Genomic DNA, 25,788 nt, shown 5'->3' with positions numbered 1-25,788 from the left:
ACATTGTATATATGAAAATGGTTTCAATATCCTGTACCTTTGCCACATCTTGAAAATTAAACTGAAAATGTAGTCAGAAATTCAACATTGTTTCCCGTATTTTGAACAGACACTCCTTACCTTCCCTGACACTGGACCTGGATAGTAATCCAAAAACACTTGTATCCATTATGAAGGATACACTCAGACTGGGCTATTGAGAATCTTACCTGGTTATGATTAGTACTCACTCACATAGGTACATGTAAATTATCTGCAGTGTAGGGTAGGTAAAAAGATTGTCCAGGTGAACATTTTTTACTCAACTTTTCTGTTTTGTTCGAGTTGGGAAGCATGCAGTAAGCCAGTTATTGCATGATTTCTCGTCACTCGGGACTTATTACACCCTCGCTTCGCTCGGGTGTAATAAATCCCTTGTTACTCGGAAACCATGCAATAACCTTTACTTACAATTGCTTATGTATTGTCAGTCATTTAGGCTGTGATAACACTAGTTTTATTTCTTTCAATGCTGGTAGATACGTTTATTGCTACGTGCTTGTTTCATTCTTTAATTGTCATCAAGCGAAATGTTGTGCGTTAAAGCAGAGGGTCCCTATGCTCTTTTCTGTATCTCAGTAACAGCATACACCAAATGCTTGAAACAAGGGGTGGTCACAGGCATCACTATAACAGGAGACGAAAAATGCACGGCCAGACCGGGGTTCGAACCCAGGACCCTGCGAACTCTAGACGTACGCTCTGACAATTGAGCTTCCTGGTCGCCGACAATGTACCCAGTCAAGTTCCACTACATCTCAAACTAATAAGAGTTTAACTTTTTTGGACATCTATTTCTGGCTTGAATTTTCTTGGCCATCTACCATAATCTTCTTAACTAACGAAAGATGTTAACTAGTGTTTTTAATTTTCAGAAAATATATCTCTGCTCCGATACGGCGGCTCAGTCCCCTGCCGCAACACTCTAAAAGGTCTTCCAGCTTATCATTGTGTTCATATGAATATAAAATATATGTAAATATACATTGCATATCAATTTAATTGACAAATAACGTACTACTTGTGTAACTAATTTAAACAGTTTAATGTGGTTAGGTTCTTTATATTATGTTAGATTTTAACCTTTTCGTCAGTACAACAACATGATAAACGTATGAATAGGACTACTTATATGCATCAATTATCATATTTAAGCGTTTTGTATGTTGTTGCTGTTGGGGCGGGGTTTGCTTTTGTGTTTTTTTTTTGTATTTTAGCATAAATCAAAACGAGAAAACCGAAGTTTCAACAACACCGTAATAAGACCTTGAAATCGATAAAATTATGGCAACATATGAACAAAGGACATATTTACAAGGATCCCCCTAAAAAAAAACAATGAGACATGGAAACAGTTTTTCGGAAGGGAAGGCTTGATACGCCCCATGTAAGTTACGAAAACAAACAAGGCACAAGGGCTTTGAGACACACTCATGAATGACTATTATACATCTGAATTATTGTAGAATCATATATTTGAAATGTAAAGATAAACGTATCTCCTACTTGTAACTGGTACTGTAGATCCTCGTAGAAGTGTAATTTTGTAATTGTAATAGCTTAACGTATTGTTCCGGTCATTTTGTCTTTGTAAGAGTTATTTCCCTTTGAGTATGTTAGTTGTGAATGTATAGTTAGTTTGACAGTGCATTTATGTTTGTTTTAATATTTGTTGTCAGACCTAAGTGAATGTTTTAACGGATGGAATTCCGATGAAATCGCTACTCTCTAAACTTTTCTTCGTCTTGTACACCATGTTACATTTAAGAGTTTCTCATGAGTCTTTATCTGGATCAACAAACCTATCTAATGTGAAATAAGGACACGCGGTTTCCGATTAAGGTATTTCTTACAGGCTCATGTAAGTGTATATAATATGAGATGGGGTCATACTTTTCCTCAAAATGATAAAAAAGGAAGTTGGTTGGTATAGCTGGGTCAAGAACAATGTCATTAATGACCTTTGCAGAAATTATTTGTTGAAATATTGATGACTTTGTCTGAAAAGAAGCCTTTGAATGCAGAAGTGTAATGGTGCAAAATTGCAATGAATAATGAAATAAATGGAAAAAACTTGTACATGCATTTCTGAAGTATCCCTGTTTTGAATATCATCGAGAAAATTGTAAGAAAATGTGTCAAAACTCTAGAATATTGGCATATACCTGTACACAACACTGCAGATTCTCACTCAGGTAATCTGGCTTGACTTGTATTAATAGCCTTGTTAGCTTCATGAGTTATTGTAAAATATCCACTGAAAATTCATGCCATCATTCTTGAGATTTGAAGTAGTCAATACACGGAAAATTCAGGAATGCATGTACAGGTAAATGTTTTCATAAATTATAATATTCAATGCAATTTTGCGCCACTAAATTCTCCATTCAAATGTTACTTTTCAGACAAAATCATGAAAATAAATTGACAAATAATTTCTGCAAAGGTCATTATTGATATTGTTCTCTGTTTTATTTTGAGGAAAAGTTATGAGCCCATCACATACTATATACACTGACATGGGCCTGTATGGAATACCTTAAACGAAAACAATATACGCATTGTCCTTACATTACCTAAGGAAAACATTTGTATATGGAGACCCCTAAAAATTGAAAAGGAACATAAAGAATAAGAATATGTGTTCCGGAAGGGCAAGCGTCTTCTGATTTATCGACAACTTCCTCCAAGTAAATTTAGGTATACTCAAATTAATGTCATGACCTAAATGGAAGAACCTGGGCAATGACAACAAAATATCTAGGCAAACTAAATGTATTCTACACCACCTGTTCTGTTCCTTTCTTTATTAAATGTCAACTACGGAAAGTATGAATGTCAGCAACGATCTAACTGTCCAAGAACTATAAGTTTGGGTAGCCATGGAAATTTACTTATATGTGTGCTTCATTTACGTGTAATTTAGATAAATAGAGCCAGCGGTGTGACATCGATCATGGATACCTGATGATGAAGGAACAATTCAAACGTTTAAGTGATGGCGTTTGCCAAGAGAGTGATATTAAACATCGATGTAAGATTCTCCGTCGGATAACACTAGATAAATAGCTCGCCGGTCAACATCACACAGTTATCCTTGAATTCACTGTGCTTAGAAAAGGCTACATGTATGAAGTATCGAATCAACAGTGAAGTAAGCTCCATTAGGAAGGGAAGCGCAGAGGAAAATTACCGATTAACAGCTTAATGTCATATCAGAGATAAGGTATTATCAAACAACACATCAAATGTTATAGTGTATGTACACGATATATTTACCACCCTATGGCAATTGCCACTTTATAACCCTACCAAATTCAGTTGGCATTCATACAGGCTATGAATGCCATGGACCGATTGTTGGTGTCATCATTATTATAACGTTATAATTGTTACGTTGGATATCATTAAACCTCCCCGGGAGATGGCTGTTCCTTTCATTGAACAAGCATACACGATACATACATTGTTTTAACTTAATTAAGAATTAACTTTCTATTTAGTTTAGGTTATCTGGTGATAACTACAATGGAACTCAGATAAATTGAATAATCGGTGAAACAGCACTGAAAGTTTATCCTTATATGTATAGTATATTTCTTCAATATTACCTTTTTCGTGGTTTTTTTCCAATTGGAAGTGTCATGAAAAAATAACTCGAACAACAAATTTGAACTCTTCACATTCTTTTATATGATATGCTTAATAAACAGTTTACATGTAATTAGTGTAAAAACCCTCTTTTAACCGGACTAATTTTCGAGAAAGGATTGCAAATATTTCATTCATGTCCGTTGTGTAATGCGGTTACGCTTCGCCGGAGTCATTCATTTTTGGTTGATATTGAAGTTGAAGGAGCAGCTTGTGAACGATGAATTTGTCAACATACCGGACTGATGAATTGAAGACAAAACCGACGCATTTGAGATGGAAGTTTGTGTGGGAGCCCAGTCAATGTCGGACTTACTGTGTGTGGGGCCTGTGCTTGTGCAAGATTACATGTTGTCGGCGTATATATCACTACGCTGACGAGGTTTAACCGCGCGAGAATTACTGTCATCATCCAGTAATAATGACAATGATGACCCCCACACAGGTTATTGCGTCAATTACACCTGAAACTGCAACTATTGCTGAATAATAATTATGAGATGGAATCTAGCTTGACAAGGCAAATTCAATGAAGCGCACTAGCGTTTTATGTTGGATTTGCCTTTGTCCAGTTGACATTCATATTGCCCATGTATACCAACTGAAAGCAGTAAAGGATACCCGTCCCAGGCAGAGCAAAACACTTAAGAATTCCACTGCCGTTTTTCAGTTTTAGAGTCACCTGCCCCTGATTACCATTTCGACAGTGTTGCTATCTTCCCGTGAATACATTTCGTTTGAATAACTGTTCGACTACTGAGTTGTGTTCATTGTGTTGAAAATCTCCAATCAAGAAAGTGTGAGGGAAAAACCTGTCGTACACTGTAACTATGTATACAACGTCGTCGTGGCAGTCATGGCCGACCCGCAAGCCCGACGTAAAAACGTGCGTTTTGAACGTAAACTAAACGCATTAACTGACAATAATAACAACAACGACGTCCAATATCAACCACAAGACCTCGACTATATGATGAAACAAAGTGACACTCTTTCACACATTGAAAAGACGCTGACTACTCAGGCCCCTACTACTGACAATTTGACTAATGAGTCGACACCGACTTCCGATGAGGATCCATCCAGTACAAATGATCACGAATACGCAAATAACCTTTTAACTTGTTCGCAGGGTAGACGAGTGGTTGAACACGCGATGCTATCTGAATACCAGCAAGGTTGTACGCAATGCGGTACTAGGCTACGGTTTTGCAAATAACCAACAGGGAAGACATTTTGGCATGGGAAGAATTTTATACATACAAGTAATCCTATGACATCACAAGAGTCAGGATTATATTTTATATTTGTTAATATATGCCTACTAGGCCTATATTTCAGGTTCCTTTTTTATATTTATATATAGTACATACAACAGTGATACTTTTTCAATGTGATATTTTATACCACAATATTGTATGTTGTTATTTGTACATAATGTAAAAGTTTTGTATTGCTATATATATATATAGTACATACAACAGTGTTAATTTTTCAATGTGATATTTTATACCACAATATTGTATGTTGTTATTTGTACAAAATGTAAAAGTTTATTATTGCTATATATATATAGTATACCATACAACAGTGTTAATTTTTCAATGTGATATTTTATGACACAATATTGTATGTTGTTATTTGTACAAAATGTAAAAGTTTATTATTACTATATATATATATAGTATACCATACAACGGTGTTAATTTTACAATGTGATATTTTATACCACAATATTGTATGTTGTTATTTGTACAAAATGTAAAAGTTTATTATTGCTATATATATATAGTATACAATACAACAGTGTTAATTTTACAATGTGATGTTTTATACCACAATATTGTATGTTGTTATTTGTACATGATTTATACGTTTATTATTGCTATATACATAAAGTACATACAACAGTGTTCATTTTTCACTGTGATATTTTATACCACAATATTGTATGTTGTTATTTGTACATGATGTAAACGTTTATAATTGCTATATATATTTAGTACATACAACAGTGTTAATTTTTACATGTGGTATGTTGTTATTTGTACATAATGTAAAAGTTTTGTATTGCTATATATATATAGTATACCATACAACAGTGTTATTTTTCAATTTGATATTTTATACCACAATATTGTAAGATGTTATTTGTACATAATGTAAAAGTTTATTATTGCTATATATATATAGTATACCATACAACAGTGTTAATTTTTCAATGTGATATTTTATACAGCAATATTATATGTTGTTATTTGTACATGATGTAAAAGTTTTGTATTGCTATATATATATATAGTACTTACAACAGTGTTAATTTTTCAATGTGATATTTTATACGACAATGTTGTATGTTGTTATTTGTACATACATAATGTAAAAGTTTATTATTGCTATATATATATAGTATACCATACAACAGTGTTTATTTTTTACTGTGATATTTTATACGACAATGTTGTATGTTGTTATTTGTACATAATGTAAAAGTTTTGTATTGCTATATATATATAGTATACCATACAACAGTGTTAATTTTTCAATGTGATATTTTATACCACAATATTGTATGTTGTTATTTGTACATAATGTAAAAGTTTATTATTACTATATATATATTATATACCATACATCAGTGTTAATTTTACAATGTGATGTTTTATACCACAATAGTGTATGTTGTTATTTGTACATGATGTAAAAGTTTATTAATGCTTTATATATATGGTATACCATACAACAGTGTTAATTTTTTAATGTGATATTTTATACCACAATATTGTATGTTGTTATTTGTACATAATGTAAAAGTTTATTATTACTATATATATATAGTATACAATACAACAGTGATAATTTTACAATGTGATGTTTTATACCACAATATTGTATGTTGTTATTTGTACATAATGTAAAAGTTTATTATTGCTATATATATTTATAGTATACCATATTGTGATATATTTGTTTATACCAAAAGTTCAATGGATCATCAAAAGGTTGTGAAATAATATTACTTAACTTGGCCGGCAATGTGAGCTCTCTGGGTACTTACACATAAACAACACTGTCTTAATTCATCGGGGCTTACATGAGTGATCAATATAAGTTGCAATTTGCCATAATAGTTGTAAAGTAAATAGAGTTTATATTATTATACATAATCTATATTCCATCTTTGTGTTCACTGAATACTGCCTACAATTGCATTTATTTAATTACCACCAACAGTTACGTTTACAAACCAAGGCAACAACCTAACCTTATAAGGCACACGCAAGCTCATCTAAAATTGACTTTCCTCCTATATCTGACACTGCGTGGATCACACACATCCCCGATTATCCACCGACACGCTGTCTGGTATTCCCTGGCTATGTATTTCGTCAGTTGCGGGATATAGTTTCATCAACAGTTAGAGTTAAATTCCTTTAAGTTTCAAAGTGATGAGAACAAAGAGTTTGTCACAATTTGCCAAAAAACGCAACAAAAATACTTCCATGGGTCTTGTCAAACATGGAGGCCCCAGACGGGAAGCGAATGTATAGCACTTACACTCCAAATTGCCCAGTGGCGATGTAACGGCTCCTCATTGAAATCAACTGATCCCACGGCACAGAAGTTATTTAACCACTACAGCAAAGAAGCGACGTCAAAGTCTAAAATATGGTTCACAAATAAACCTAAAACGCCTCGTACCTTCTGCGGGTTTATGGCCGACATTTGTAAGGGTGCTGAAACGATTTTTGTTTTGCTCATCTGTGTATTTCGTCACCATTGACAACGCATCATCTTTCCCGCGAAAAAGGCTGTTCTATTAAAGTTGTTTTCAGGACGGTGCATTGTTTTTTTACTTATTTTTTTCGTAATAAGACGATAATGCTTGATTCCACTCTCCCCTTTCCATAACAACTCATCCCCACCCAGCCCCAGCTCTTTGTGGAGTGGAGGCTGATATCACTGTAAACGTTTGAAATTAATTACTTTATCCCGACCGAGCTTATCATATATTTGTCATTTAACGCTCCGGCCAGTCCATCCTCAAGGCAGACAACATCAAATGCGTTGTTGAGCTTGATTTAAACAATTTTAACATAATACATATTTTCAAACCTACATTTTGCTAAATTACCAGTACTACAATTAATGTTAAGTAAATGTTCAAGAAAACTAAACAACAATTGGATCAAATCTAATATCAGGGATTACAATATTCTACCAAGCTACACCTTTAATACGACCACAAGCCTGATTTCTGCAGAGCTTTTGATCTATAGCTATAATCTCTTGACAATATAATAGTCCAGATAACTAAACACGGAATAACTTACATTTTATCATATGTAGGTATGATTGTCATCCAGTTAACGTATATTTGACACAGGTGTAACGCAATCAAAATGAGTTATGGTTCATTCTAGTTTTCCTGACCCTAGGATAGGAGAAACTCGGACAGTGATGCGATATATAGTACGAAGTCCGTAAAACCAGACAGGCCATAAGGTACGGAAGGAGTACTGTTATCATGTGACTAAACGCTAATACTGTTAGCTTGGGTCTCAAACACATACATCTGTAACGTCAAACATGGTTGGCTAACTTTAAGAGATAATATACCCTCTGCTTCGAATTCATGATCATTTTGCGTTGTTGTATTTACTTTTCGTTAAATATAAATAGTGATGCGTTCACTACTTGCTCAGGGTAAGGGTAGTAGGGGGTGGTTATGATTTTTTATTTTATTTAGACGTCTTCATATAAAGTTTACTTTTGGGGGGAGGAATGGGGAAATGTTTTTTTTTTCTCTTTATAAAAATCATCGTGCGGTCCGGTTTAATAAAGTATGTCTCTTGCTATTGCTTTCCGTCCAAATTTTGTGTTCTGATGTTATTTAGTGTCGAAACTTTAATTTTGTAAGCATGTAAGCAACCGAAGTCACGTTTGTCATTTCTGTATTCATGGTTGAACATTTAATGATAATGCTAATTATTTCTCTTTTACTATCTTTCATTTATTTAATCGTATACATCTGAATATCAAAAACACATAAGTCCCTTTGAGATACATTGTATAATTATTAAAACACAAAATAAACATATTTATGTGTATCAAGTGAATTTTATTTATATACATGTAATCGGCCATTGACAATTATATCTGTGAATGAACTTAGGTTGTGAAATAACGACCTATTTACCCGTGTACAGTTAGTCGTTTTATCAGGAGTTACCCGGACAACTCCGGACATGTCGGGTAACCGTTCACAAAGATAACACACCTACTTGATTCAAAATTGACCTTGATTCTTCGCAGTCAGTTCAGTAAAGAACCTTTTGTTCAACGTAACGATATTTTCAAATCGTCACTGTATTTTTGAACGGATTGACTTAACGACGACTTAACTGATCATCACCTGCAGCATGGCTAACTTAGGGTTTTTAGCAACAGGTAAAAGCATGTTTTTAGTACGTACAAAGATATTGATATGAAATTGTACTTTTATTCAGAATATGTATTTCTATTACAGTATGTATTTATACGAGGCCAAAACAAATAATATATATCGTTCAAGGAACATGACTGAAGAAATAGGTTAGGTTGGTAGGGATTTTTTTTATATACATATTTTAAGAAAGGGATTGGGAGGGGCTAATTTCAGTAATTACAAAAATCATCAAACAGAAATATTCAGACGAATTATTTTCAGTTTTCATTAAATTTCCATTTGTATTTTAGGTGCATTTGTGTGACATAAATTGTTAGGTTTGGAGGTAAAAACTATAGTTGATCGGAATGTGTATTTTAAGTGCATTTGGGTGACATTAAATTGTTAGGTTCGGAGGTAAAAACTATGGTGGGTCGGAATACCAGAAACAGTTTATTTGGTGTTATTTTTGTCTGATACATATATACTGTTAAGCATTAATATAAACATATAGAATTGCTAAAACATTTATGCAACACCAGTCAATCATTCGAAACGTACGAAACCTGTCTATCACAACTAATTTTCTGTCTTTTTTATTTGATATTGAATTTGGTTTCAAGAGATAACTCGATTATTTCTACGATGAAAATTCTAAGTTCTAAACACGTTTAATTAATATCGAATAGGATTTCTGTTTTAATATACAATTAAAAAATCGCGAAAACGTTGTTTTCTTCAGATGTAATTTTATTGGTTTTGTTAGTATTAAGAAAAAATAAACGAGAGTAATAAAATAATATATGATTGGATTCATTGTAAACGTAACTATTTTAGACTGAAATCGTCTAATCGCGGCGCTAATGGACGTATCTTTCTTGGTCTAAAATCCCCCTGAAACATGCGCTTAATAAACTAGTGCAGTCTGGAGGCGTCAAGTAAACTGATACATTTATGTGTGGTATTGCATATTTATCAGTTATCATGTTCATCATCTATAACCTACTTAAAACATGTTGTTCCACTAACTAATAAGATGATGAACACATGCTTAAGATTGGTCAGTGTAGAAATATAAGTATATACTTGAGCAAATGAGACGCTAAATTGTCTCCATGTGTTCATCGACGATGATTTGATGAGGTGTATCACATGAAATAGGGAAAAAGCTCTTCGTAAATAAATAGTTTTCAAAATCACGTAAATATTTGAAATAACACCATGTTGAAGTAAATGCGCAGATGGAGTAACTAATGACAAGTATACACCTTGTATTCTAGTTAAAGGTACAGTAGAGCAGTACGTCGAAAATGATGGGCTATCTCATCAACCACTCGTTGATAAAAAGTCCACATGCGCTGACCTCTCTACCTTTTTCTACGAACTTACAATGGCAATTGTTCTCGCGGCACGCCCAGAAACCACCGTAGAACTTCCGTATCCCACTAAACTACATATGTGTATGACAAAAACGGTTTTGCTACAGCGATCTTTTTATCACTATTCGTTCTGATTAAATGTTGGCGTTCATAGTGGTTGATGTTCCTACTATTGGTTAGTCAGGAACAATCTACCCACTTCAGTTATCGTTTTGCTTCGCTATTGTGCCTCTATAAACAGTGATTTATTTTGGAGAGGGTTTACATAAGCTTCGTCTGCTTCCCGTTGGTTTTGTCTTCATTGATTAAAACACACATGAGTATCATATGACAGGGAAACAGAAATGGTTGATAACGTGTACTGGGTATCCTAAATAATCACTCACAGCGAGCCCACATATGTGTTTTCCTTTTAGGACTTCTTGAATTTGTCATTCGAACTACACAGACAGATGAATAATTATTTGGTGTATGCAAACAAAGTTCTTTGTGCAGTTTTAGGCAGATTTGAAGAGTTAAACGTTTACCTGTTTTCTATTTTTTGTTAATAACTCTTTTTTTTTTATCTTTCAAAATTACCGTAGTTTCGTATAAACTTAACGCCACCTGTTTACGGAAGATAAAGCAAATTAAGGAATATTACAAAATAACGTGAAATGAGAAAAATGACTGCAAAAATAAGTGTGTTTTTTTTGTATATTTTGATTCAATTGCATTTATAAAATATATTTGTTTATCTTTTGTAAAAAAAAAAAAAAAAAAAAAAGGCTCGTACAAATATTGACAGTATATCTAAGAAATTACTACTTCTTATGCAGAATCTTCTGTGGCAAGACTGCAACTTTTCATTAACCTTTTTGTTTCCATGTTTATTTCTATTCTTTATAAAATTCAAAATATTTTCTATGATAACAATCTGTAAGTAAATAATGGAAAAATGTTGCATAAGATGATCTAGTATCAAAGTCTATACACAACTAAACATTCCTGAATTTTTACAGTTAATCAAACCTGCCAATATAATTATAGCAACATTGAGGGCTACGTCGTCTGATATTCATTTACGATCTGATTGGATATCGTTTTTACATGTAATCCTGTTTCTTAAAATACCAATTTCAGTTTGTATATCATAGAGATTTAATTATTGTTCCATTTACCTTTCGTAAATATTCTCCTTTTTGCTATTTTTCATCATGATGTCCTAGCGTCCTGCTTTGTTCTGAACCGATAACAAAATATAAGGAAGTTGGTATAATTACTTCCTATTCACTTTCGGTTCCAGTTTTCATCTCTTTTTCAACGTTAAGATTTCCATTATCCTAGATTATGATTCTTGTCCATGTCCTTGTTTTCATTTTATGTATGAAATAATTAACTAAAGCAGGAACCAATAACACATAGCTCAGATATTAATAAGTCTATGGTGATTATAATTCTGATTGAAATTAGTAATACCTGACCTAAACTCTTTTTTATTTGAAATAAAGATTAACTTTATTACAGGAGAAGACTAATATAGGTACTGCCTGTTGTCTAATCCTTTTTTTAAATACTATAAAATTTGTTGAAACCTATAAGAATAACTCCAATCTTTTTTAAGTTTCCTCGGACATTCTTTAGCAATGTAGATTGCGATTTTTTTTTATCTGTGTGGCAATGGGCAAAATAAAGGAAAATCTTGTCAAAACTTTAAGACATGTCTAGTACATGTATATATGATTAGCTATTGTTTCAGTTTGTGTGCTGGGTGTTCTAGCTGGTCAAGTGAATGGTCAGTGTCCCGATGCAGCCGCATGTTTCAACGACCTGGGTATTAACATAACAAACCCTGCCGCCGGTCTGGACGGTATAATAAAGACGATATGTAGGTAAGTATGTCTAAACATTTTCTTCAAGTTGAAAATCTCACACACACTAATCTCGCTTACACTTTCACACAATTTGTCATTTTAATAAAGAGCTATGGCGGGTTGCTATGCCTATTTCCCCCAGCTATGATCCGCTACAGTGCGCGCTTCCAACCGCCCACTGTTATGACGCGTCCTCAGGTATTTCTATACAGGTACATTGAAGCTCGATCGGAATCCCGTGTCTAATAATAGATTATTGCAAACAGACGAATTCAAGGCCATGGCTACTAATACATGCGTATTTCTAGTTATGCTGTATAAAACACAAGATCGTACATTCATTACCAACAAGTTTGAAACGATTTAGTTTTCATTACTACTGCTACGTCATGCAATTACGTGTTTTTTTAAAAAACACGCATCTTGATTTTGTTCTTTAACTCGTAATTATAAAATTACATATAGTTTACGAAAAGCATGTCTTACACGCGTATTGCGCTCCTAACTTTCTGCTGCAGTCTTCCTGCATTTAAAACAAATGAGACCGGCCTCGACGATGAATTTTCACGCATGTTCGGTAATACCTTTTCGATAACAACACTTCATTTTTTTTGGCTTTGTACCAATCCAATATATTTTGTATTTCGGCATCATCTGAATGTGGATTCGAACCTACACTGTTCACATTTTCTGGTCACAAGCTAACTGCGTTACACATTAGGCTACATCGGACATAGACAAAAAAGGGAAATACAAACTGCTTTAACCCAAGGAACATCTGTCGTAGTTTAAAAAACTTGATCAACCTAGCTAGTTTTTCATTATTTTGAGCACTTTCCAAAGGAGGACCACTTTTCCGTAATACGATTTGTTTTTGCATATTACATCACGAAATCAAAATGTTTATTCAAAAGTTGGTCCTCGGATGGGAAAGTATTGAAAGTATTTTTTTAAGTCTGGGAAACCTCTTCACTTTCATAGACATAGTGAATATGGCTATATCTGCAGTATTATATCAACAATACCGAATATCTCAACAGTTCAAAAATTCATATTCAATTGGTTTTTTATCTATTCCATGCATTTTTGCTACTAAATATTATTTACTCATCAATAGTTATGTCCGTTTTCAAAAATGCCGACTTAGGGAAATACGGGCAGTTTTCCGCCATACCTCTTTGTTCATTTTTTGCATTTACGTTGCATTTGTATAAGGAAAGCAGAAAAGGAGAGATTGATAAAAAGAAAATAGACAGAGGATGAAAAAAGGCAAGGACGAACTATAGACAGAGAGAGAGAGAGAGAGAGAGAGAGAGAGAGAGAGAGAGAGAGAGCTACACAAAATATTTTGATGTCGTATGGATAGGGAAAATGTATATAAAACAACTCATAAACTAGTGACTAATAATATTACATATTATAACTGTTAACAGTATTCTTAAAATAATGTTCAGCAAATTGAAGATTTTGTCAACTTTGTCATTCAGGAATTCTTACTGAAAATGGGGTCAAATTAGTGTCTAATGTGCGGACCTCCCTTTCGATTTGTAAATGGTCTAAACTGAATTTATTCAAATCATTAATTACATGACATGAACTGTACAAATATATGCAGGCAAACATATTATAAAGAAACACGTACAGTGTATTTATATACACATTTCTCTTCTTAACAGAATGGTTTCCTTGTGAAGTATTATTATTTGGCAATAGTATGATAAATGCACACATAATGTGCAAAATTTGAACTGTCGAGAATCTCTTGTACCTAAATAACAAAACACTGGCAGAAAATTAAAAAAAAAACGTGGTCATGGCATTTCTATCTAGTAGGTTCGTTCTTGTGACAACGTTTTAAAAAATGTTCGTTTGTTTCGAAGGCAGTTAGTCTCGACATGATCCTGTAGCACAATCTACAAGATTATTTTTGGAAGGAAAGTAATCGAACGAACTCTAATCCACACGAAGCCCGATATGGTGGATGTGTCCTATACGGATACCGTCATTGTAGGTTTCATTCAAGCACATTTTATTGACATTTAACAATCAAAGGGATTGAAACCAATTTCTTACATATTACTAGGCCATTTCCCAATTGTAACTTTAGTAAGGAGAAAAAGCAACATTTCTTTTTTAATAGTTTTTCATAGTGTCTGAAATTTCGTTCCATATCACGATGTTTGCAGGGAGAAACGGTTGTTTTATTCTTATGATGTTGTCGTGAAATTGCTGCATTTGTTTTTGGTATCGTGTCACTGAGATATGTTTTTATGTACTGTGAAATCATATATTTTCGTGAGGCCCAAATATCGTGGTTTTCCGACAAAATATAATTTCATGGATAAATTAATTCGTGAAATAGTTACTCCGATGACTATGAATTCGTTGATGCAGATTACCCGAAAAATCATCGAAATACAAAAAACACGAAAAGTATTGATTGCACAGTAATTGGAAAAGTTTACAATGTCAACTTAACGTCAAATAACTAATCCTTACTGAACAGAACGTGCATCCTCGATATCTAGGGGTTACGGTCACTTTCGCTCTCAGCACCCCTGGACTATGTCCTAGCAAATTCGAAGGCTCAGTGAACGCTACTTTGTGCCTTTGATGTACCTCAAAAATAATCTTGCGTTTGCGTAACGGTAAAACTTACTGGCTTTGAAGTTGGGCGTCGCCCCTCTGTTATCTTCAAAGGACAAGTATCAGCCTAGTGATTGGTCATTTTCTTTACAGGACACCAATGAAATAGCTAGTCGCTTGCCTTTAATTTTCTATGGCATACACTGTATTTCAGGGGTGCAGAGAGTGAAGATGAGCGTTAACCCTGAATATCGGGGATGCAGAATGTGTAGCTCAAATTTACGTGCAAGACACCGTCTAATACTATTTTATGTAAGAACTATCTGTCCTCTGTCGCACAAAACTGAGAATAGTGCATGTTTCAGAATGACCGTAATATATATTTGAAAGTCCAAATGTCTGCCTATATAATATTTATTTCACTAGCTTTCCTCATTTTGAACTCTTTTTTGAAATTATATGCACACATGTACTTACAAGCCTTTCGTTATCTGATATTTTATATCGGTTTATCACAAATCCACAGGTGTTCCAAACATAGGTACATTTAACGCACACACGTTAGAAGTATATACACAAATTGTTACAAACTGATAAAAGCAGTCGAAGGTCAAGTTAATGTGAAATAGCTATGTGTCATTAGAATGTTTGTCTAAATGAAACATTGGACGGTTCGGGACAGATCGTGCTGCCGACACCGTTGGGAAGGAGTGTGTAAATTAAAACATAATGAGTGTCATAATAGGATTGGGAGATATTCTGATAAATATGTTGAGGTCATCATGAGGGATTGACATCTTAAGGAAAGATAAACAATGTTATGTATGAAGGTAGACGGAGAACAATACGTGGCAATAAGTCGTCAAGCGATGTTGAGGTTAGGGAGCCAAGTATACAATGTCACTGGTACGGCTGTACAACTTTCATTTTAATTTTAATCACTGCCCATTAAGCATTAATTTAAAAGAAGAACTAATTATATTTCAGCAATACTGACTTTACGGGAACGAACGAATATTTTCAGTTGATTGAGGTGAATTTTTATCTTTAAAATTAGATTAATGATATGAAAATCCTTTATGAGGGATAAATTATGATAAAAGTATCTACTATTCGACTTCTGGTAGAGTCTCGACTATGTCGAAACAAGTATTTATCAAGCGTCCTAGACAATATAAGAAATATTCAGCATCAACTACTAAATTTCTATTCCCAGAAGTTCTTTCACCCAAAGACCAGCAGATAGTTTTCCTATTTGTCAAGTTATAATATAAACTCCAAGAATCAGATACTGATTTTTTTCTTATAAATATAATTCATTTTTTTTATATTCATTGATTTGATTTTAACCTCCATCTACAATTTGTTACGAAACTTTGCTTTAGAAATTAATAATGGTACACGATGAAATCGTTAAGAGTCGGGATCGCCATATCGGAACAGCATTTATTTGACATAGTTTGTCAAGATGGTTGGATTGATAAGGTGGTTTTTTTTCAATCGTTAAAGTGGAAACCTGTTGGAGTGGCATTCTTCATATTTCAATGATAGGGAATATGTTGGTTTAACGTGAATAAAAGTAAAATTGGCAAAACTGCAATAAATCAGAAAAAAGGCAATAAAATTGGAAATCGTCTCCGTTGAGGATCTCTACCATAAAATATTAACTTCGCTTCTGAATTTAACAAAGAAATATCGCGTTCATCAGTGTTACATTTTATATTATTATTCCTCATCGATTTTACAGCGTGTCTGATTTAAACACATCACATGACAGGTTTACAAAACAACGAGTATCACCCACGCCATCTATTTTCCTTGTCGAGTATCCCTCTCGGAACCTCTCGCACATTATCGGACGAGTTGTCTCTCTGTATTAGACTCTCTAACGCCCGATGTGTTCCGGACGACACCCAAACTTCCATGGCACCTCCCAACAGCTAAAGAACTTAGAGGGCTATAATTGTTGTTCAATTTGATGTAAATTCAAAACACTGACAGTGATAGGTATTTGTATTATATATATGCTACCAGACCTAATGAAATAAAGCCGAACAGGTCAGTCACAACAGTGACAACACAGGGGATCGTTGATATCACACAGAGACTCCACAGATGGAATTTCAGAATAATAAAACACTTATTGTCCCGGTGTGAGAAAGACCTGAAGAGTTGTTCCCTCTCTTCAGGTCTCCCTCACACCAGGGCAATAAGTGCATAAGGTAATGTTTGTAGCACGCCATCTAAAACAAACAAAAGTAGCTAAGGTGTAGGAACCCGTTTCTGAAATTGGACTACTATAAAATTCCTTTGTGCAGAAACAACATGCTGTTGCTGTAGAAAAGACTATTCTTGGTAAGTGCTATTTGTTATTCATTTAATTGTAATAATGATTACATGTTACTAGCTTGATGGCTTGAAAAAGGAGAAAGAATCCGTGTATAATGGTTTTTTTTTATCTTCGTATGTATTTCAGCAAGTCTGCCCAGGTATCGCATTGCTATGATGTTCTTTTGCAATGTGCATTAATCGCTCCGGACAAAACTGTGCTTCCAACAGAGCAGGAAATGCAAATGGCTCTTCAAACGCTGTGTCAAAACCAAACTGGTGAGTAGATAAACAAATGAATAAGTATTATTATTTGTAAGCATATTTTTAGGCAAATATGTGGACTCTGGTAAGTTTGTGATTGTAAAAAGGCAGTATTGATATTGTGTCGGATCCTGATGGAGTAAACTAACTAGATATTGTGTGAAATTTTGATGTTAAAGTAGCATATGTATCGTTCATGGTCGTGGACTTAGAAAGAAAGATGCAGATTTTTCATGATAGCAAGTAAAGGTATTTGTATGTATAACTGAAAGGAAACGATAGATGTGGGTAGAAACAGTGTACACAAATAGTTGTTGGTAGAAACAGGGTACACAAATAGTTGTTGGTAGAAACAGCGTACACAAAAAGATGTTGGTAAAAACATCGTACACAAATAGATGTTGGTAGAAACAGGGTACACAAATAGTTGTTGGTAGAAACAGCGTACACAAATAGATGTTGGAAGAAACAGGGTACACAAATAGATGTTAATAGAAACAGCGTACACAAATATCTGTTAGTAGAACCAGCGTACACAAATATATGTTAGTAGGACCAGCGTACACAAATGTATGTTGGTAGAAACAGCGTACACAAAAAGATGGTGGTAAAAACATCGTACACAAGTAGATGTTGGTAGAAAAAGCGTAGAAAATATATATGTTGGTAGAAACAGCGTTCACAAAAAGATGTTGGTAGAACCAGCGTAAAAAATAGATGTTGGAAGGAACAGCGCACACAAATTGATGTTGGTAGAAACAGCGGTCACAAATAGATGTTGGTAGAAACATCGTACACAAGTAGATGTTGGTAGAAACAGGGTGCACAAATAGTTGTTGGTAGAAATAGGGTACACAAATAGTTGTTGGTAGAAATAGGGTACACAAATAGTTGTTGGCAGAAACAGGGTACACAAATAGTTGTTGTTAGAAACAGCGTACACAAAAAGAAGTTGGTAAAAACATAGTATACAAATAGATGTTGGTAGAAACAGTGTGCACAAATATATGTTCGTAGAAACAGCGTACACAAATATGTGTTAGTAGACCCAGCGTACACAAATGTATGTTGGTAGAAACAGCGTACATAAATATATATTGGTAGAAACAGCGTTCACAAAAAGATGTTGGTAGAACCAGCGTAAAAAATAGATGTTGGAAGGAACAGCGCACACAAATTGATGTTGGTAGAAACAGCGGTCACAAATAGATGTTGGTAGAACCAGCGTAAAAAATAGATGGTGGTAGGACCAGCGTACACATTTAATGTTGGCAGAACCAGCGTACACGAAAATATGTTGGTAGAACCAGCTTACACAAAAAGATGTTGGTAGAACCAGCGTAAAAAATAGATGTTGGTAGGAACAGCGTACACATTTAATGTTGGCAGAACCAGCGTACACAAAAATATGTTGGTAGAACCAGCGTACACAAAAAGATGTTGGTAGAACCAGCGTACACAAATATCTGCTGGTAGAACCAGCGTACACAAAAAAATGTTGGTAGAAACAGCGTTCACAAAAAGATGTTGGTAGAAACAGCGTACATAAATATATATTGGTAGAAACAGCGTTCACAAATTAATGTTGGTAGAAACAGCGTATACAAATAGATGTTGGTGGAACCAGCGCACACATAAATAGAAGTTGGTAGAACCAGCGTACACATATATATGTTTGTACGATCAGCGTACACAAATATATGTTGGTAGAAACAGCGTACACAAATAAATGTTGGTAGAACCAGCGTACACAAATATATGTGAGTAGTAACAGCGTACACAAATAGATGTTGGTAGAACCAGCGTACACAAATAGATGTTGGTAGAAACAGCGTTCACAAATAGATGTTGGTAGAAACATTGAACACAAAAAAAATGTTGTTAGAAACAGCGTACACAAATATATGTTGGTAGAAACAGCGTACACAAATAAATGTTTGTAGAAACAGCGTACACAAATTGATGTTGGTAGAAACAGCATACACAAATAGATGTTGGTAGAAACAGCTACACAAAAATATGTTGGTAGAAACAGCGTACACAAATAAATGTTTGTAGAAACAGCGTACACAAATTGATGTTGGTAGAACCAGCATACACAAATAGATGTTGGTAGAAACACCTACACAAAAATATGTTGGTAGAACCAGCGTACAAAAATATATGTTAGTAGAAACAGCGTACACCAATAGATGTTGGTAGAACCAGCATCCACTAATAGATGTTAGGAGAAACAGCGTTCACAAACAGATGTTGGTAGAAACAGCGAACACAAATATATGTTGGTAGAAACAGCGTACACAAATACATGTTGGTAGAAACAGCGTACACAAATAGATGTTGGTAGAAACAACGCACACAAATATATGAGTCCTACAAGGAAGAAACATATATGATGCAATGACATACACTCTTGGCAAAGTGTATTTATTACCAAATTTTAATGATGTAATGAGTGCGTTATATTCACCTTTTAAGACAAAATACGACAGACTCTGCTGGTAGAATGTTTAGTTCCCAATATTTTCTATAACCATGACTGCCAGTTATTTCTCCTGGGTAGTGGCATATTTCATAATATACCTACTTCACAGATTGTTTATTTGAAATTAAGCAGATATTCCCTTTATTCAAATTGAATTAGAAAATAATGGGGTTTTACCCACCTTTCCCTCTAATTCAACTATAGCTTAGACTATTTTGATTTCTAGATTTTTGGCCCCTAGTATAATTGATGAGTCCTAGAAGGACGAAACAGCTGTAGGATGCAGCTGTATTCATTTTGACATACAATATCCATTACCAAAGTTTAAAGGTACAGTCACTTGTGTGCTACGCTCATCTTGCAGTATGGTATCAAATATCACAAGACCATGTCTAGGAATCATGAAGATTTTAATCTCAATTTTTGAGACAATGCATATGCACACATCCATTAATGTAAATCCAGGTAAGTCATAAATATAACCTTCATCCAAATCAAGTGTTTAGATGTTGATAAAATAGTCTAATTTCAAGCAAAACTGTTTTTGGCCTAAGATTTCTGAAGCTGCTATTTTAATTAAAAAACAATCAACTTTTGTTAACCACTGTTGTTGGCACGGATAGCAGGGGGTCTTAATCTTAAAGGAAACTGAAGTTCCGAGGAAAAACGAATGAAGTCGGGCAGTTGGACCAGTAGCTTTTCATGTCCGATCGGGGAATCGAACCCAGGCCGCATTTGTGAAAGGCAGGTGCGCTATCCACTGCGCCACCCGACCCCGCTAAGGGAGCTGCTATTTATTTGAAACGTTCAAACGTATTGATGGCGTACATATGTATGTCACGTGATAAACTTGATAATATTTTGTGTATTCTATGTCACTAAAATAGGTACAATACCATTACTTGCTATAACATTGTACAACTAAAACCGATGGAAAGAAAGTTTATGTTTTAATAATATGAAACGCTGTGGTAGTCTTAAAAATATAATGAAAGTTTCGTAAAACACAGCAGAATCTTGCTAACTATAGCCTTAAAAGCACTATTCATAGACAGTTTTCTTTTCGAACAATAATTCTATAATTTAAGGAGCAATAGGTAAGAGATCTAGAGTATCCCCCAATTCAATTAAATGTTTTGTGTAGAAAAAGTAAAAAAGGACGGTTTCAAATTTTTAGACTATGATTTATTTTTAACANGGGGGGCGGAGGGAGAAATATCTTTGTTTCTGTTGCTACCAAAGCATGCAACTCAAATGCACATTTCAGTAGTCATAAACAGTGAAATTTTCGTTCGAATATACGGATATAGATATATATATTTTGGGATTTTTTTTATTAGGCGAATCAACAACGGTAGGATACAGGTGAAATTGGTAGTTTAACTGTTTGTTTGTGATGCAGCTGTTTCTTCAGATTCACATTTTTGATGTATATATCGTACTTCAAAATACATATATACAATCATTAGATATATAAGAAATAAAGTTGGTTGTTCTGTTTCTGCTATTGGAATATGACAATCAGAGATAAATAGGTCAATAATCAGAAATGTCATCATGTTAGTTTATTTTTCAGAGCTTGATGCCGGTATTACCTGCCTTGTCCAACAACCGAAATATCCTACAGAGATAGCAGCCTGTGCTCTCCAGATCCAGAAAAGTGTTACCGGCCTGACGCCTGCTCAAGAGCGAAACCCAAAAGGATTATTCTGCAGGTACTTTGATAGAGATCCATGGAGTAAATATTAATCGAGAAAACAATACCCTTACATTAAGAATAAAATTCTGAAAATTTTCTATTAAAAACACAAACTGAATTATATGATTTTTAAAACTCAAAAGTATAACTCTTTTGAAAAAGATATCTTTTAAATAGTCATAGTTGTGTACATGTAATGAAGATATATTAGGAGTGCTAGAACAAACATGTAAGCGTTTACTGGTCATTTCTCTTGTTCTTTTTAACAGCTAGAAATAAGTCCAATTTAGTGTTACATTAACGTTGAGGGAAAATGCCAGAAATAATATGATTATTCCATATGCTACATCGGTTACAATATGTATTTTGTATTAACTTACTGATAAACCTACCTACATCACAAAGTAGAAATTTCATATTAAAATAAGATGCATAACGTCACGCTACCACGATTGGTACCAGTTTAAAAGTGTTTCAGTGATATTTAAAATACCGTATCTTTTATCTGAAATGTATCTTGATTCTTAACGATGACTGCCCATGATGGTTCATTTTCAAGAAAAAAAATTGATTATAAGTAAAAAAAAAGTATTTAAACTAGGTAATGTGCCGATTGCAAGTAAAGAGTTTTACAAAACCGGTTAGAGGTTAATCAACATGTATGCATGCTTATATTATAAATTGTGGAAGGGTGACGTTTCGTCTTGTTTTGTAACTGCATTTAGTCCTATTCCATACTATACATTGTACTATTATACATATCATAGCGTAACATCTTATTTTTTGTCATTGCAGCTTGGTGGAGCCATTTTTTAACTGTGTCACGTCGATGTCCTCTTTTCGAGGTTGTAACAGCGACTTTAAAAACACTATAATTGTCTTTGAAAAACAACTCCTGCCAGCAGATTGTCCCATAAGTTCTGGCAGTCCGAGGTTAGACTCTTGGCTGTTTCTCGGGGTCATTGCCGCTCTGGTCGCATCGAGTTTTAAACGGCTTTAAATGGACCACCTGACCATGAACCCGCAATTACTAAAAAAAAACCGGATTAAACAATGATTTTTCTTGTGGTAGTATTTGTCACTCGATCGTTTTGTCCTGTATCAGAAATGTTTATTAGCATACATTAATCATATCCTCAATTTATATATACATGTATATAATGTAAAATCGTAATTATAAGACTGAAGGGTTAACTGTGAAGTTTTAAAATTAATATTCATGTAGTCATCATTTAATAAAGAAAACAAAATAAAGAAATTGAAATTATACTTTTGTTAGATCAAGATTTTTGAGGAATAAACTGGTTGTTTATTTTCAGGTTTGATATATGGATTTCTTGAGTTAAAATAAACATTTGATATAAAGATGTTATATCACAGAAACTGTTCCAGCGATTAAGTTAAAAATATATATTCTTTAAAATCAACTGAAATTAATATTATTTTGGTAGAATGATAGATAATTATTGCATAATAATTACACGAAAGTACAGTATTTTCAGAGGTAATAATTGAACATTCGAACAAAGAGCGGAGCATAAAAAAAGATTTGGTCATAATTATAAACGAATATTTAATGCATAAGCCTACTGCGTGTATGTGAATCTATATGTCAAAATGCCTCGATAGAGTTAGACAGCGAAAGTGAAAGTGAAACGATAAGACGGAATGTAACAGGTAGACAAATTAAATGTTAGGGAGGAAGCCAGAGAGCAGAAAGGTAAAACTCGTTTGAACCCGCAGAATAAAACTTGTTATGGTGTTATACATCCGGTCTTATACATATCGTTTATCCCTTAGAAAATTGAAAATCTGTTTTTTTTCTAAGTTTAGCAGATTTAAGTCATGATTAAGATTAGCATCTCCTGTGTATGTTGAAAATGGCAAATGTTCTATGAAGTGCCGAACGATTCTTTGTCTAAATCAATTAAAATAATCGAATCGAAAGAAATGGAATGTTTTATGCTAAATCCTCAATCAACAAATGGTGTGCTATATAAATCGTCTGTTGTCCATGGTCTTTCATCCGTCTGTCGTTTGGCCGATTATTTATTTAAGATTGTTCGTAAGAACATGTTTGTTTCCAAATTACCTTGAGATGATTGTTTACAGTTAAATGATTGTTATCACTATTTCCCAGAGAGAAGTCCAGGGATCTCTACTGAAAGTTTGTTGTCTATGCTTCTCAGGGTTTTTAGTTCTGTATGGTGACAATATGCTTGATCAGGAACTATATATACTAGACAGGCATTTTAAATTCGATCGTCGAAGTTTGTCATTGTTAGTTTTCAATGTGTAACGTACATATCTTTCATATGTATCACGCCGCGTGCCGTCACAAGTCACGGACAGAAGATGTGCTATTTTATTCAACATGTTTAGCTTGCATATCTTGTCGAGTGTATCAAAACAAATTACCTGATGTTTCATTTTGACGATCAACAAATTAGACAGTTTTTAAACTATTTCCCTATAAATCTCGAAACAACGCCAAATTCAGTATACTTTTAAATAGTTATAAACTTAATTTTATAAAAAATATTTTTCCATTTAACATTTATCACTCTTGTTGGACAAGATGGAAGCGTGTAGATTGTCTTCGTCTTTATTAGGGAGGAAACCATAGTACCGAGAGCAAACCCACGTGGTTGGGCAGGTGACCTATCGGAAAATCGAGCTACAGTCGACTTGATAAAACGCGAGTGCGCTATCAACTGCGAAATTCACAATTCGTATCGCCAAGTCACGTGATAAGTTAAGCATGTCTAAGGACAAATTTTCATAAATGATGGAAGTATATCGATTCCTGCTCTACAGTAGATATTCTGTAAATCTCTATTTTAACTTTGAGAGGCATGAAACAAAAATGGGGTCAATAATGCAATAATTTATATTGTGAATATTAATTCTTCTAAATTTAAAATCCAGAATCAGCAAAAAGACAGATTTACAAAAGCTTCGTTCTTTTCCGGATTTATCTGTGCATATGGTCGACCACACCCACATAAAACCTTTTCAAATCAAAGAAATAGTTTTGTCCCGCCCTTCACAGACGTATCTCCTGTTTTAGCTGGATAATTTCAGCTTCTCACCCCTAGGTGGAGATAGCCTTGTGCAGACTTAGCATAAACATCGTATGACGTCACGTCATTAATGCATTGACGTCACGTCAACAGTAGCAGACAATGGAAGACATCTCTTGATTTTATGGAAAAAACATGCAATCAACGCTTATATTTCATGATATCACCGCTTGTCGGTGGATTTGTAAGTGAAACAGGATTGGAGACAAACAATCATCCCCTACCTTGAGGTGTGACATAATTGGCCAACCCTCGGGACGATGTTCTCTGATATCTTGCCCTCGGCAAAGACTCGTTTAAGACAATCAAGAGTATTATCCCTTGGATTGGAGATTTCTCTGTCACACCCTCAAAGAAGGGGATGATTGTTTTTCTCCCATCCTGTTTCACTTTCTTTTAGTCTTCAAATTGAGAATCATGAAACTTTCAGAGAAACCACAAGGCATTTATATATAAATATATACATCAGTCATTTCTAGTATATAATGCATTATCAAATTAAAGCGTTACGCATCATAATAGGTTTTAATAACCGGTTTGACAGATACATGTTATGCGTGTTTTATACCTATACATTATTAAATTTACAACTTACAGATGGGATAAAATACAAGTTAAAAAACTTTAAACTCGGCGTCTCCCTTAAAATAACAATAAAGATAAATACGTATAGCTTCAAAGTATAAAACTATGAAATCTGAAAAAATGAAATAATTCGAACTAGTTAAAAGTAAAAAATACAAACCATATAGGTATATCGTTGTGTTTTATATACCCTACCCTGTCTTCACAACATGTATATAATTTGACAAGCATTATAACATAACGCTAGCGAACATGTACGTAACACTATTTATATACTCAAATTGAAACTGATGTCGATGATATATGTTATAAAGTCGTCACTAAACTAGTATAAAATTTAAAATCAATTTCGGAATTAACCCACTTTTGTTAACACGGTGGCAACGTTATGTCGGAGCCGACCGCGTC

At 34.1% G+C, this 25,788-nt stretch overlaps 1 protein-coding gene across 1 annotated transcript; it reads left to right on the top strand.

Moving 5' to 3' along the window:
* Window positions 1-8,940: 8,940 nt before the first annotated feature.
* Window positions 8,941-22,979, top strand: LOC110459270. Its single transcript, XM_021511450.1, has 5 exons — window positions 8,941-9,141; window positions 12,236-12,368; window positions 17,413-17,543; window positions 21,590-21,728; window positions 22,508-22,979. The coding sequence occupies exons 1-5, from the start codon at window positions 9,114-9,116 to the stop codon at window positions 22,710-22,712; spliced, it is 636 nt and encodes a 211-aa protein (XP_021367125.1). The 5' UTR covers window positions 8,941-9,113; the 3' UTR covers window positions 22,713-22,979.
* Window positions 22,980-25,788: the final 2,809 nt, after the last annotated feature.

Source organism: Mizuhopecten yessoensis, unplaced genomic scaffold (genome assembly GCF_002113885.1).
Source record: "Mizuhopecten yessoensis strain PY_sf001 unplaced genomic scaffold, ASM211388v2 scaffold9987, whole genome shotgun sequence".
Classification (NCBI taxonomy): domain Eukaryota; kingdom Metazoa; phylum Mollusca; class Bivalvia; order Pectinida; family Pectinidae; genus Mizuhopecten; species Mizuhopecten yessoensis.
This window is presented reverse-complemented; position numbering and strand designations above follow the sequence as displayed.

Bases quoted from the DNA above. Each gene is read 5' to 3' on its own strand.
- LOC110459270 (XM_021511450.1), top strand. From the start codon at position 9,114: ATGGCTAACTTAGGGTTTTTAGCAACAG. The intron at 9,142-12,235 runs GTAAAAGCATGT...CTATTGTTTCAG, and splicing joins CTTAGGGTTTTTAGCAACAG to TTTGTGTGCTGGGTGTTCTA. The intron at 21,729-22,507 runs GTACTTTGATAG...TTGTCATTGCAG, and splicing joins CCAAAAGGATTATTCTGCAG to CTTGGTGGAGCCATTTTTTA.